General features: G+C 58.2%; 2 protein-coding genes across 5 annotated transcripts; both read left to right on the forward strand.

The window, feature by feature from the left end:
- Positions 1-176: 176 nt before the first annotated feature.
- On the forward strand, positions 177-7,470 carry MPL (MPL proto-oncogene, thrombopoietin receptor). Of its 3 annotated transcripts, none has more exons than XR_011142589.1 (12): positions 177-490; positions 3,117-3,252; positions 3,630-3,805; positions 4,112-4,377; positions 4,465-4,621; positions 4,815-4,944; positions 5,315-5,487; positions 5,591-5,733; positions 5,917-5,988; positions 6,249-6,336; positions 6,486-6,573; positions 7,050-7,098. XR_011142589.1 is itself a non-coding variant. In XM_009670787.2 (12 exons), exons 1-12 carry the CDS (start codon positions 388-390, stop codon positions 7,335-7,337), a joined length of 1,908 nt encoding a protein of 635 aa, XP_009669082.2. In that variant the 5' UTR covers positions 301-387; the 3' UTR covers positions 7,338-7,470. The 3 variants fall into 3 exon arrangements, 1 of the variants encoding a protein (XP_009669082.2); XR_011142590.1 differs by having other exon boundaries at positions 6,489-6,573; XM_009670787.2 differs by having other exon boundaries at positions 301-490; positions 5,917-6,076; positions 7,050-7,470.
- Positions 7,471-7,499: 29 nt separating this feature from the next.
- CDC20 (cell division cycle 20) lies at positions 7,500-14,008 on the forward strand. 2 transcript variants are annotated; one of them, XM_068952815.1, is made up of 11 exons: positions 7,500-7,775; positions 7,966-8,174; positions 8,713-8,858; positions 9,611-9,707; positions 10,272-10,400; positions 11,206-11,402; positions 12,085-12,179; positions 12,538-12,769; positions 12,991-13,116; positions 13,272-13,389; positions 13,748-14,008. In XM_068952815.1, the coding sequence occupies exons 2-11, from the start codon at positions 7,970-7,972 to the stop codon at positions 13,924-13,926; spliced, it is 1,524 nt and encodes a 507-aa protein (XP_068808916.1). In that variant the 5' UTR covers positions 7,500-7,775; positions 7,966-7,969; the 3' UTR covers positions 13,927-14,008. The 2 variants fall into 2 exon arrangements, with proteins under 2 accessions (XP_068808916.1, XP_068808917.1); XM_068952816.1 differs by having other exon boundaries at positions 7,724-7,778.
- Positions 14,009-14,078: the final 70 nt, after the last annotated feature.

Consider the following 14,078-nt stretch of genomic DNA (forward strand, 5'->3'; position numbering starts at 1 on the left):
GCAGCGCAGGGCGTGCGGCCCCGGCCGCCTGTGCGTGCCCCAAATGGGGGCCTCACTCATTTCTTGGGGGTTGTTTTTCTTCCTATTCCAGCCTCCCAGTGTGCCCGGTAGCCACAAGGGCAGGACGTGCTGCCTATCTGATAGGAGCAGCCTCTCTTGGCACTGCGGCTGGCGGAGAGGCCACAGCGCCGTGGTTTCGGGCACGGGGAAGTGCCGGCGATGGGGGTGGAGGGAGCCTTTCAGCCAGGCTTCCTGAGCAGCAAAGTTGACACTTCCCAGATAAAGGTATTGCCTGTAGGAGCTCCAGCAGCAAGTTGGGGTGCTGGAAAGAGTGGAGCCGGGGCACGCGCTGCCCCACACCCCGGGGCAGCTCCACGTGGGGCAGGGATGGCCACCTGGCTGCGCCAGGGGTGGCTTCTCTCCCTGCTTGTGGAGGTTCTGCTCAGCTTCCTCAGCCCAGCTTCGCTCCCCGAGCCAGTGACATCTGAAGGTAGGTCCTCGGGGCTCGCTTTCTTCTGCAAGGGACAAGCCAGAGGGACATGGCGTGCTGTCCCTGTGGATGGGGCAGCAAGCACTCTCAGAGCAGTGGGGTATGTGCAGAATTAGGGCCCCCTCCTCCTGCCCTGCACTGCAGGATGAGGGGGCAGGCGCAGAGAGGAGAGGTTTAAGGGATGTGAGTGGGGCTGCAGCTGTGCTGATGGCCAGGTGCAGGGGTCAAAGGGGGTCTGTGGGGTGCTCGTGGCCCCTGGGCAGGAGCAAAGAGGGGTGAGCTGGGATGGGTGCTTGGGGTGGGTGATGGAGCCCCGATCTCACCCACAGGGCACTGCAGTGTGCCTGGAGGAAGGGGGGTCCCTGCTGCCTGCAGGAAGGACCGGGCAGCCCCAGGGCAGCCCTTGCGGACGGCAGTATACAGCCTCAGGCCTGGCTCCCAGCCCTGTGGGCTCACTCGGAGTCACGCTGCTCCCTGCCCCTCGCAGGTAACAGAAAGGAGCTCTTTGTTCATTCAAGCCACACCAAGGCTCTTGGGGTTATAATGACAAGGTCTGAATAAAATTCAAGCTAAAATCTGAAGGCACAACTTTAGACCATGGGTGACACAGAGGCACCTGCTTGGCTAATCCTAGTGCCCACGTGCCACCCTTGCAGCACACAGCAGCTTTGAGAGCTGTTGACCTGGTGTCACCTTACTGTCTACACGACTTTCTTCAGTTCTGCCTTAGCTCTCTCAAGCCTGGCTCATTGCTGCTTTGCAGTACATCTTTGCAACTTCATTATACGTTAGGTCTGTCCACACTTTCTGGGGACTGTCTACCCTATCTACCCTTTAGACCTTTTAATACTTTCTATAATACCATTAAAAAAATATTAACTGAACAAAATTCTGTTGCTCTTGCACTCATCTTTTCAGAGCCTACACACAGTCCCTGGCCAGGCTGCTGCAGCAGACTCAGGAACATGACACTTGGCCAAAACTGCTGTTTTAAGCTACTCCCTTAGGTGCAGGGCCTCCCCTGCAAGGGGTGGGAGGAAGGACAGGGCTCATCCTCCCTCTGCTCGCTGCCTCTGCAGGGTTGCTTTGCCCTAAGCCTGCTGCTGGGTGAACAGCGTTACATCTAAGCGCCATTCACGTGGATTGCCATGTTGTACAGCGAGTTTTGCTGAAAGAAATTGCCAGCATTGAGCAAAGAAAGATACTCCATAGGACCGGTGCGGGCTCCCACCGGCACCGTGGGATGGAGCCCGAGCAGAGGGAAGCAAGTCCCCGTGCCCCCAGGCCACTGGGGCCCGTCCTCCAGCACGGCCTGTCGTGCCCAGGGAAGGCCTGGTGCTGGCACGAGACTGAGGGCGCGCAACCGGGCAGGGGCAGGCTGGGGCAGGAGGGTGCAGAAAGGGAAGAGCAGGGCAGGAGGGAGCACTACAGCAAGGAGGCTGTGGTCTGTGGCGAGGGACGTGGGCTGAAGGAGGAAGGCAATGCTGGGCTGGGAAGGGAGGAACCAGGTTGGGGGGTCAGGGAAAGGGGGAGCAGGGGGACACTGGGAGAGTGGCAAGGACATCGGAGACTGTCCTTGTTCTTGTGCTCACTCCCTTTGTCTCGAGGTGGGCTCAGCCAGCTGCAGGGCTGTGCAGGGGGCTGCAGAGCAGAGAACGGGCACACTCAGCACATGGAGCAGGGCCAGGCGATGGCACACAGCTTGTTGCAGTGTCCTCTAGCTGAGGACAGCTCCTGGGGGAAATGGACCATTTCCCAGGAGGAGGAAGGCTGGGGCAGACCCTGGGGCAGAAGCCATGAGGGAGAAGGAGGGTGCTGGAGCGGTGATGGGGAAGCAGTGAGGCAGGCTGTGTCCGCTCTACCCCCTGCATGACACACATCTGTGTCCCTCAGGGCTGTCCCCTTCTCCGTGCCAATGGGGACAGTTCCTGGCATGCCAGCAGAACGATCGTGGCTCAGGAGGGGGCTGATGCTGGATGCAACGCTCCCTGCTGAGAGGTCCCACTTGGACCCTGCTCTGCTTTACCCCTGCGATGACAGGGAGGGCAACTCACCAAGCAGGCTGGAGAAACCTTCAGCCCACTGAGCTGCCCCCCTCCAGGGAGCTAGCAGCTCCTGTGCTCAGGACAGCAGCCAGGGAGCAGCATGGGCAGCCGCCCCGCGCGCCCCCTCACCAGCCCTCCCCCCTGAGGCACTGCTCCTCCTTATCTCACTTCCACGTGCCTTTCCGCAGCCAGCGCTATCACCGGCGTGAGCAGGGCAGTGAGCACTTCCCACTGATCTCCAGGCCTGGCCAAGCCTGGGCCAGGGCCTGCTCCTTACTCTGACCACAGAGCTATTTTGGGATGTTTGTTTGTCCGAAAGGATCCCATGTGCTGAGGAAGGGGGAGCAGTGAGGCCTGGCCGGCGGGGCCTTCTGCTGCCAGCCAGGACCCCAACGTGAACTGGCAAGCTGGCCTGGGCGCTGTGTCCCTCCTGTGTCGCAGCTGGTGTGGAGGATGTTCACACCCACTCCCCAGCCCCAGCGCAGAGACAGGCCTCAGGGGCAAGCTGGCATGGGGCATGGAGGAGGACGTGGGGCATGGGGTTGTGCCCAGGAACTCCTTCATGCCCACGCTCCTCCTAGATGCTGCGCTCCTGGATGAGGTGTCTGAGGACATCCTCTGCTTCTCCCGCTCCTTCGAGGACCTCACGTGCTTCTGGGATGAGGAGGAAGAGGAGGCTGTGAACGGGAAGTGCCACTTCTACTACTGGTACAGCAGGTAGGACATGGTGCCAATGCTGCTCAGCCTCCCCTTGGCCCAGCCCGGCACATGCTTAGACAGACAGGGCCCAGCTCCCATGGCACCTGCTGCGCCGGGGTTCTCCATGGCCATCCCCTGGGTGCAAGGAGAGGCTGGAGCGCCTGCTGCAAGCTACAGGGTATTTACTGCATTTCCATGGCAGGGCTGGGACTGCTGGTTTCCCAGGTCTTGCCTCAGTCTCACCAGAAAGGTGTCCTGTGATGGGCAGGGGTGTAGGGAAGGAGCTGGTGGCACGTCTGGTTGCTAAGGTCTTGGTGCCATGTCCCAAGACCGCTCTTCTGAAACTTGACCCCAGGCAGAAGGTGCTGGAGGGTCCCTGACTCTCCGTTCCCCAGGGAGGTGCCCAAGGTGTGCGCAGTTTCCACGCAGAGCCGTGGGGCCGGCGGGACGCGGCATGTCTGCGTGTTCCCCAGCCAGGACGTGCGGCTCTTCAGCCAGCTCTCCGTGCTTGTTGTGAACGCCACCAGCAACCAGACCAAGTACTCGCGGGAGCTCAGCGTGGATGCAGTGGGTGAGTCCCTCCTGTGGCGCCCTGTGCAGCAGCAGCTGGCCCCAGCCAGGGCTCCACTTGGACCCCACTCTCCATCCTCCCTGCCCTTCTGCCCACCACAGTCGTCATCGTGGGCAGGCTTGGACCAGCCCCACACGGTGACAGCCTGCAGCAGTCCCTGCAGGAGCTGTAATACCCCAGATCCTGCCTGCTGGGGCCTGGCATGGAGGCAGCCCCTGGGGCGATGACAGGGTGTCCCTCAGCTCACTGGCACAACCCAGCGGGGACATGCGCAGGAGGGCCAACACTCTGGCATCTTCCTCGCAGGTCTCATTGCCCCACCAACGAACATCACGGCCACCTGGACAGGGGTGGTGGGGCAGCTGTGGGTTACCTGGCAGCCCCCACTCACCGACTACCTGAACTTCTTCCTCTACAAAGTCCGTTACTGTGCAGAGGGCTCTGGGGAGGCACCCTGCAGTGTAATGCTGGATCCCAGCGGGCAGCGCACTGGAGACCCTTCGGTCCTGCAGGCCAGCAGCACCCAGCTGCCCATGCCTGAGGGAGCTGCAGCCTCCCTGGGTGTGGGGCAAGTATGTACTGGAGCTGGGGCTGGGGCTAGAGCCGGGCAGGGGAATTGGGGGCCACAGATGCTCCTCAGCCTCACCCCTCTCCTGCAGGGACTGGTACAGACCAACAGCTGGGTGCTACTGAGGGACCTGCAGCCTGGGGTGAGGTACCACATCCAGGTGCGCAGCAAGCCTGATGGCCTCTCCATGGATGGCATGTGGGGCCCCTGGTCCCAGGCAGTGGCTGCAGAGACACCCCACTCCTCTGGTGAGTGGCTGTCCCCACTGCCAGGGCTCTGTGCGAGACAACGGGCCAAGCATGGTGCTGAGCCCAGCAGGGAGGGCGCATACATCTAGGGAGAACGAGGTGGGGGGGGCCTAGGGGTAAGTGAGGTGCAGCACCCAGGGTGAGGGGAAGCAGCCCTCTCCCTGCTCTGGCTCCTGTGCTCTTGCCTGCCAAGGAGACATCGGCCTGCTCTGCACTACCCCTGACCTGCAGCATGTGCGCTGCGAGTGGAGCTGGGACCCCGCAGATGCCAGCAGCTCCCATGAGCTCTTCTACCGGGCGCCCCAGAGCAGGGCTGGCAAAAGGTAAGGGCATGCCTGGGACACAGGCAGGGGGAGCACATCCTGGGGACTGCCACCTTGCACAGTGCCGTGTCCGGCGTTGTGCCGCCTGCGCCGTGCCCTGCCACGCCACGATCTGCCTCACACCATGCCACGTCCTGTGCTGCCCACACACACCACACCTCCCACTGTTACACCAGGCCTTGCTGATTCTTTAACTTGGGGCTGCCCTGGTTTTCCTGAACAACGGCAAGAGGAGCAAAGCTGTGCTGGCCTGATGGGGACAAGAGTGGCTTTGCCCCAGAGCGAACCCCACAGCTGAGTGGGTCTGGCAGAGAGTGAAGGCAGCAGGGCCACAGCTCAGGGGCTGACACGCTCCCCGCTCCCTCCGCAGGGAAGAAGCATGGCAGCGATGTGAGGTGGTGAGCATAGGGGCGCAGGGCACCCACACCTGCACATTTCAGCCCAGGGCTGGCAGTGCCATCTCTGTCCTGGTGAACGTCACGTGGCCCCATGCGCGGCCCACGCTCAGCTACTTCAGGGAACCCTTCTGGTTGCACCAGGCTGGTGAGTCCCCAGAACCAATGCTGCCCATGGCCAGCTGGCAGGAGGCTCTTCAGACTCCAAAGGAGCAGGGTCCCCTGGCAGTGACATGTCCTTGTCTTCACAGTGCTCACAGACCCCCCACGGCTTCTGCAGGCCACGGTAGTGCAGGGCCGGCTGAGCCTGCAGTGGGTGCCACCCCTGGAGGAGCTGGCGGAGCAGCTGGCTTATCAGCTCCGCTACTCTGTGGAGAACAGCCATGACTGGAAGGTAGTGGGGTGGGCAGGCCCCCTCTGCCCATCACAGCCCGGGCCCCCCCTGAGTAGCCCTGGCCCTTCTCTGCTGCTGGTGCTCAGCCCCTGCGTGGGGTGGGGTAGGGCAGACCCTAGTCCCAGTTCTGCCCTTTTGCAGCCCCACAGCAGCTGTCATCTCTAATTCAGCGCTGCCCTGCAGGTCTTGCAAGTCCCACGAGCAGCCAGGAAAGAAGTCCTGGACCTACGCCCTGGCGCCCGCTACCTTGCCCAGGTGCGAGCCCAGCCCAGCGGGCCATGGTACCAAGGCAACTGGAGCGCCTGGTCCAAACCTGTTGTGGTTGATGCCACGGCTGATGCGGGTAAGGGGTAGGGCAGAGGCTGTGGCTGGATAAGCTGTAGGGCTGAAGGCGTAAGGCTGAGGATGCTGGAAATGGGATGTGGAGCACTAGGCGGAGGGTGACAGGGCTGTGAGCAGCACAGAGATGTGGACCTGGGGAGCTCTGCCTTCTCAGCGCTTCTCCTCCAACCCAGGCTGGACCATCCCAAGCGTTGTGGTGGTGCCACTGCTCTTCACAGGAATGCTCCTGGGGCTGAGGTGCACCTTCCCCTCCCTGTATAGGTAAGCCCTGACCCACACGCACCTCCTGCCTGCACTTCATTGGGGTGGGTGCAGCACCAGGCCTGGGCACCCCATCTCACGGGCTCTCCACAGGCCAGGGCACACTGGGACTGGGGTTTGCCTTTTACACCCCTCTTCCTCCCGCCTAGCAGCGTGAAGCAGAAGCTCTGGCCCCCTGTCCCTGACTTGCACCGCGCACTGGGCAACTTCCTCAATGAGAGCAGCAAGCACAGCCAGGTGAGGAGGCTGCAGCAGGGCCCCCACGGCCAGGGAGCTGCCTTGGCCCCAACACCTCACAGTGACACCCTCTGCTCTGCAGCTGAGCCCTCTCCAGCTCTCCCAGCCCGAGGAGCACCTTCCCAGCCCCGCCCCCACCACCACCTCAGAGTTGGATAAGAGTGCACAGCACCTAGGGAACAGCTCCCAAACCCCCAGACTGCCCAGAGGGACCCCAAGGCCCCAGTGTGGCAATGGCTTAGCTCCAAGGGCAAGCCTGTGAGGTGCCAACAGAGCTCCTCAGGGGCACCTCGGGGCGCCCAGCACAGCTCCTCTGAGGCACCTCGGGGTGCTCAGCATGGGTCCTCAGGGGCACCTCCAGGCCCCCAACAGAGCTCCTCCGGGGCACCTCAGGGCACCCAACACAACTCCCCAGGGGCACTTCAGAGGACCCCTGCTGCGAGAGCCGCCCCGACCGTGTCCCCTCTCTCCCGCAGGCCAGCGCCTTCTACAAGCAGCCCCCGGAGGACGCCGTGCTGCCCTGCCTGCTGGAGGTGCTGCCGGACCGGCGGGCGGCCGAGCTGGCCGCGCCGCCCAAGGGGCCGCCGCGGCGGGAGGAGGCCGGCGGCCCCCCGCAGGACTACGCGGCCGGCAGGCTGCCCGGCGGCCTCCCGGCCGGGGGGGACCCGCCCTGGGGCTCCGCGGAGCGCCCCGCGCCCACCACGGACATCGCCAACCAGTCTTATCTCCTCATGAGCGGCTGGGAGCCGCGGGGGCCGCCCTGAGCGCGGCCCGCGGGCGCCTCGCCTCCCCCCGTGTGCCATAAACGAGACGCGGACCGACTCAGTCTCCTCTCCTTCGCGGCTGCTGGCCGCTCGCGCGTGCCCCGCCGCCCCGCCCGCTCTGCCCCCAGCGGCCCCGGTTCGCAGTGCCCGGCGGCTCGGGCCCTGCGCGGAACCAGCTCCGAGGGAAGCGGAGGGCAGCGAAGCGCACGCCACACCCAACCCCGAGCCCCTCACCGCCCTCCGACTGTCGGCCCCGGGGCCGCCCACAGGGCAGAGCTCCGCCCAGCCCCGCGGTCTAGCCAATCGCGACGCGGCGCGCGGCGGTCGCCATGGCAGCGTGCGGCCGTTGGGTTTGAAGCGGCCAATAGGAGGAGCGACCGCGCGGGGTTTAAGCGCGGCGCGGAGGGGGCCTGCGCGAGCCTGAACCGGAGAGCGCAGGTGGTGAGGGGGGGGGGGGGGTACTGGCGGCTGCCGCCTGCGCGCGGGGGGTGGGGGGGGGAAAGAAGGAGAATTGGTACCTCGGGGAGGGGGCCTGAGGGGAAAGGGGCCCTGGGGGGAAAGAGGAGGGGGGTCGTGCCTCTGCCCCTGCGCGGGCCGCCGCTGACGCCGCCCGCCCGCCCTCCCGCAGCGCCATGGCGCAGTTCGTGTTCGAGGCGGACCTGCACGGGCTGCTGAAGCTGGACACGCCGATCCCCAACGCGCCGCCCGCGCGGTGGCAGCGCAAGGCCAAGGAGAGCGGCGCCCCGGGGCCTGGGCCCAGCCCCGCCGCCGGCGTGTCGCCCATGAAGCCGGCTAACCGCTCCCACAGCGCCAGTAAGACGCCGTCCAAGACCCCTGGTGAGCGACAGGCTGCCGGACCGCGGTGGGGGGGCACCCTAGTCGGGTGGGAGGGATGGGTCACAATGCGCCGGCTCCCGGCGGTCACCTGCCTTGTCTTTCCGGGCACGAGGTGGGCAGGCCTCTGTGCACGGCGTTTGGGTAAACTGCTGCCACCAACAGTGCCTCGCTGGCCCAGCTCTGTGTTGTGACACGTGGGGGTACTGACAGTTTTGCATGCTGCAACAGCATTTTGGCTTCTTCCCCTTAGCTGGAAGCACTGGAATTGCTGCACTAGATCCAAGGATATACCTAATGGTACTGAGCTTAGGTTGGGGACTGTCAGGATACAGTAAGGTACAGAGGCCAGAAATATGAGTTATTTGTGATTTATGCAGCATACGAAATGATGCTCTGAGTCTTACTATGATCATGGTGCTTGTCTGGTAGATGTTATGTAGTCTACTGCTGGTAGAATATCTCTTAGAGCGCTAGTTCTGCGGTATGTCTTGAAAGCTATCTGACAGCTGTAAGACAGTATTTATGCATGTGAATACAGGTAAATCAGGATCCAAAATCCAGAGCACCCCAACAAAAGCTGGCGGGGACCGCTATATCCCCAACCGCAGCACTATGCAGATGGAGATGGCCAATTTCCTCCTAACCAAAGAGAATGACCCTGCTGAGGATTCCCCAACCAAGAAGGTGAGCGTGCTGCTGGCTGTATTATGATTGTTATAATAAGCATTATGCAAAGAGAAGCAAACTGTACATTCTAATGAATGGGTTTGTGAGGCTAATAGCTCCAGCTACCACAGCTTCCAGCTCTGGTTCTCAGGAGTCTGGGGTGAGGTGGAAGCTGTAGTGGCTGCAAGCAGAACTGGTGCACAGCTGCCACACAGCAGGCTGAGCACAGCTGCTCTGTGGGGATCTTTCCTCAGGTACAGGAAAGAGTGTAGAGCTTCCTTATACCTGTTTCCATTCTGGTCTGTGCAGCTTCTGATAGCAGAACTCAGCTTTGGAGGACTAATGAAGCTTTTAAATGGAGCAGGCTACAGAGGTACAAAGCTATGAGCCTGTACACAGTGAAACTGCTGGTGGTAGCTATTCTAGGACAATGTCTGCTTAGGGAGCTATTCTGGAATGCGTATGCTGTGTTCTGAAATCTCTTTATAAAGCATGTAGTCCCTTGTGGCTGTGGCTTCCCCTCTAGCAGTGAGTTGTTAAATTTGCCCCTCTTCTGTATGAAAACATTGTGAGCAAGTTACAGTGCAAAGATCTGAGGAAAAAACTACTCTGAGCTGTGTGTGTGCAACTGACTCCTCAGTACAGCCATGTACCTTTGATTCTGGGAGAAGGGGGCTGGGCATATGCCCTACCAGCTACGGTTTTGTGTGAGGTGCAGCATTGGCTTTGTTTTTCAAATGAGTCATGCTGAAGGTGGTTTGTCTCTCTAGGAGCAACAGAAAGCCTGGGCAGTGAACCTGAATGGTTTTGATGTAGAAGAGGCAAAGATCCTTCGCCTTAGTGGAAAGCCACAGAATGCTCCAGAAGGTATGATGCAGGGTCTGATGGTAAGTTGACTCAGCTGGAGAGATTTGAGGAGGGGAACTGTAACTGGAACCCTGTGTTTGGGTCAATTGAGAGAACAATTGACTTTCTCAGAGCTCTTGCACGCTGGAGTCTCCTTCCTCGCTTTCCTGAAGCTGGGGGTCTGGCGATACAGCTATGTTGAAATTCTTGACAAAAGCTGAGCGGTGACTGTCAGTTGCTAACTTACACTGCAGATGGCAAATCTTCATGATGTCTGTAAAGGCCTCAGACTCTCTGCTGCGTGCTTCATAGCTTAACTGTTTTTAAACATGGTAGGATACAGAAAACCAGGTGCTTGTCAGCTATTAACTGCCAATGATGTTGGTTTAGTGGCAGTAGCAGGGACAAATTCACCATGTACAGGATTGGAAGTGTGAGCACGTACTGTATTCTGCTGGGCAGAACTCATGTCTTCCTTCTGATCGGGGTTTGACTTTCATTGGAAGGGTACGCTAGTTGGGTGAGCAGTGACCAGCCAGGAGGAAACAGTAACTTAGGATAACAAGGCTGTTCCTCTGCACCCAGGCTATCAGAATAACCTGAAAGTGCTCTACAGCCAGAAGACCACACCTGGGTCCAGCAGGAAGAACAGTAGATACATTCCCTCAATGCCAGATAGAATCCTCGATGCACCGGAAATCCGCAATGACTATTGTAAGTAGCCTGCAATGGTGAGTAGTCGTTGAGATCGTTCTGCACTGAAGTGCCCCCAGGAGATATTTGTTGCTTCCTCTTGCTCTCTTGCTGAGAGGCTAGACCAGGCCTGCCTCACTTTTCCAATTGGGATGAGTTTGTTTGGATGGGTAATTTAGTGACCAATTTAATGCCACTTTTGCTTTGTTGGCTTCTGTGAGCTCCTTGTCCCATCCAAAAGCTACTTCTCCTCTCTGAATAAGGCTTTGAAGGACTCTTGTTATAACCCACTGCATTTCCTCACCACTTTTTTCCCTTTGTCTAGATTATCTAAGTGCAAATTTGTTGAACTTTATCCTTTTTGCTGAAACCTTTGCCTGAGTCTGACCAAGCCTAAGGTCAGCTTATGAATCCCACATCTATAAACAAGAACGTCTGAATGAAAACAACAGGAAAACACTGGCTACATATATTTTTCTCCAGTAATTAGGATTGCATGGTTCTAAGAACTGCAGCTATCTCGGTTCATTCAGCATCTTATGCTTTCAGGCTGGCATGGACCACTTCTGGAGTGTCCCTGTGTAGCCTTATAGGAACAGTGGTCCAGAGTGCCATGCAAATGACTCGGATCAGGGCTATCTGACCCTGCTAGCTGGGCATAGTTACTCCCAGGAGGCTACCCCTTAAATGCACACGCACAGCTGGATCTGGTGGACGATCTGGCATCAGCACTGGGTGAAAGGTTTTTGGCTGCAGTGCTGTGCTGAGGTGTGGGCATGACTCCAGCTAAGTACAGTATGACCTGCATTGCTCTTCCAAATTGTAGATCTGAATCTCATTGACTGGAGCTCTCAGAACTTTCTGGCAGTGGCTCTGGACAACTCTGTGTATCTGTGGAATTACTCCTCTGGGGAGATCATCCAGCTGCTGCAGATGGAGCATCCAGATGATTATGTTTCTTCTGTGTCATGGATTAAAGAAGGAAACTACCTTGCTGTTGGCACAAGTAATGCTGAGGTCCAGGTGAGTGTAGGAATAAAACTAGAGGCGTTGCCTAGGGATTGCTGAAGATGTGGGCCTCGGACAAAGTTTTGACTAGCACCAAAAGTATACAGTACACTGACTTGGATTCACCCCACAGGTGGGAGGGATGTTGGGTGTATGGGTGCCTTACCCCAGTTAAGCAATGAACTGCTGGCCTTGATGGGGAACTGCTGAGTGAAATGAGTAACCTGTGATAGAGGAACACACAGAATAGCTCAGAGGACAATGTGCTCTGCCATGTCAGGTAGGAGGTGGCACAAATTCAAAGTGGCTGTTTGTGTCTTTGCCATCTGCTGCTACTCTCCAATAGGTTGTCTGTGGCTTTCACTGCAGTGGGAATCTTCTCTGCGGTCTTGTCTACCAGTAGAACTTGTCTACCCTGGCTAGTGAGTGTTCAAAGCCTAGCAGGGAGTCCATGTCCAGCTGTGGCCAGGCTTCTGGGCAGTGATTAACTGCAGCAGCAGGCAGTGTTTGGCTTGGGGTTTTACAGCATCTGGATTTACTTTTTGTTCTGTAGTCATGAGGTACAAATTTATCTCTGTTCCCTCACTGAAAAGGTTGAATGCTAGAGTCTGTGCAGTAAGGCTCCCTGGGCAAAGATGAGGGTGCTATTGACTGGGTTTTCTGGTACACTGGAGAACTTAGCGCTCTGTCTCTCTAGCTATGGGACATACAGCAGCAGAAACGTCTCCGGAATATGATCAGTCATTCTTCACGTGTGGGGTCCCTGAGCTGGAACAGCTACATCCTGTCCAGGTAAGATTGTAGGGGTGTGTGTAGGTGAACATGTCCAACTGTTGCAGGCTCCTGTCCTGTATCTGCACATAGTGTGGGTTAGGGATAGCTTGGAGGAGCTTCTGGCCTGGCTTGGGATTCCTATTCAGTCCATTCCATTGGGACCATGGGTAGAAGGGCTCTCTTTTCCCTTGCCCTTTGTGCTGAAGCTGCTACTCCTATGGCTGCCTTGCCAACTCATGTCAACAGCCCAGTGATGCTGGTAACGCTGGCTGAAATCCAGCAGTGGCTAAGGCAGTCTAGCAACACACAATCACAAAGATGACTTGTAGTGGAAATGTGCCAACCTGACTCTTGCAAACCTACCTCCTCTCTCCAGCGGGGCACGGACTGGCCATATCCACCACCATGACGTCAGAGTGGCTGAGCACCATGTGGCCACACTTGCTGGCCACACGCAGGAGGTTTGTGGACTCAGGTGGTCATTAGACGGACGCTATCTAGCCAGTGGGGGCAATGACAACCTGGTGAACATCTGGCCATGTACCCAAGGGGACAGTGGGGACTTTGCTCCTGTACAGACCTTCACTCAGCACCAGGGTGCTGTCAAGGTGAGCATATGGCTGCTGTGGGTGAAGTGTGGGCCTATGTGCACAAGGCAGACGCACAGTACTTGATGCACTGCTAGAGGATTTGCTGTACCTCTGCTCCCTAAAGGGAGACTGCTGTGTGCAGAGCGGCTGCCCTGGTGCTGCTGTGGCTTTGGCTCTTGAAGGTGCAGTAGGGAGCAGATTGCCTCTTGCATGTCTTAGAATTAACACTTTTCTTGCAGGCTGTGGCCTGGTGTCCATGGCAGTCAAATGTTCTAGCCACGGGAGGTGGGACTAGTGACAGACATATCCGGATTTGGAATGTGTGTTCTGGCACCTGCCTCAGTGCTGTCGATGCCCATTCTCAGGTGAGGCATGAACACCAGCTCAGTGCCAAACATCTGTACAGAGCTGCTGGTTCCTGAGGGAATGGGAAAGGAGGGAACCATCAGGGGCTTGTCTCTGGGTGATGAGTGTCTGTATGAGCGGTTTCCCTCTTACCTGCATTACTGCCTTTTCCCAGGTTTGCTCTATTCTGTGGTCAACAAACTACAAGGAGTTCATTTCAGGCCATGGCTTTGCACAGAATCAGCTAGTGGTATGGAAGTATCCAACCATGGCCAAGGTTACTGAGCTCCGAGGTAGGTTGGGCTCTTTGCCTGGGGCAAGGAAGGGGAAGGCTGCCAGAGATGAAAGGCTGATGTGATCTTTGGTTTGAGCACTTTTGAGGTCTTGTGTGGAGTATCAGTGATGCAGAGAAGTGCCTGGGGCACGGCTGCAGAAAAACTGGTGCTCCAAATGCATGCCTGGGATGTGAACCTATACTGCCTTGGCATAGTGCGGGGACAGCTGTGCAAAGCTGCCTCCACACCAAAGGAGGTTGGTGGGTCTCATGTGGGTGCACAGCAGCAGCAAAACGTGGGGTGAATGCAACTGTTCCGGTAGAACTAGAGGGAGTGGGGCCATCAGCCCAGCCCTGACTGCACAACTTCTCCTCAGGTCACACAGCCAGAGTCCTGAACCTGACAATGAGCCCAGATGGCTCAACAGTGGCATCAGCAGCTGCTGATGAAACACTACGGCTCTGGCGCTGTTTTGAGATGGACCCTATAAAGAAGAAGGAAAAAGAGAAGGCAAGCAGTGCCAAAAGCAGCATCATTCACCAGGGCATCCGATGAGTGCACGGTGCTGCTGGGGGGAGGGGGGAAATGGGCCTATACTGTACAGTATTTTAAATGTTAATAAACACCTTCAGTTTGGGGCGGGTTTCTTATTTAATGGAAGAAAGGGCTGCGGCTGATAATACTAAGCAACTCTTCCTAAAAGGGCC

The sequence above is a fragment of the Struthio camelus genome, chromosome 8, assembly GCF_040807025.1.
Source record: "Struthio camelus isolate bStrCam1 chromosome 8, bStrCam1.hap1, whole genome shotgun sequence".
NCBI lineage: Eukaryota > Metazoa > Chordata > Aves > Struthioniformes > Struthionidae > Struthio > Struthio camelus.

What these genes read in the sequence shown, in the direction of transcription:
- CDC20 (XM_068952815.1), top strand. Translation starts at nt 7,970, where the DNA reads ATGGCGCAGTTCGTGTTCGAGGCGGACCTGCACGGGCTGCTGAAGCTG. An exon ending in AGCACCAGGGTGCTGTCAAG is followed by an intron (nt 12,770 to 12,990) that starts GTGAGCATATGG and finishes CTTTTCTTGCAG; the next exon opens with GCTGTGGCCTGGTGTCCATG. An exon ending in CAAGGTTACTGAGCTCCGAG is followed by an intron (nt 13,390 to 13,747) that starts GTAGGTTGGGCT and finishes ACTTCTCCTCAG; the next exon opens with GTCACACAGCCAGAGTCCTG.
- MPL (XM_009670787.2), top strand. Translation starts at nt 388, where the DNA reads ATGGCCACCTGGCTGCGCCAGGGGTGGCTTCTCTCCCTGCTTGTGGAG. An exon ending in CGAGCCAGTGACATCTGAAG is followed by an intron (nt 491 to 3,116) that starts GTAGGTCCTCGG and finishes CGCTCCTCCTAG; the next exon opens with ATGCTGCGCTCCTGGATGAG. An exon ending in AGAGCAGCAAGCACAGCCAG is followed by an intron (nt 6,574 to 7,049) that starts GTGAGGAGGCTG and finishes TCTCTCCCGCAG; the next exon opens with GCCAGCGCCTTCTACAAGCA.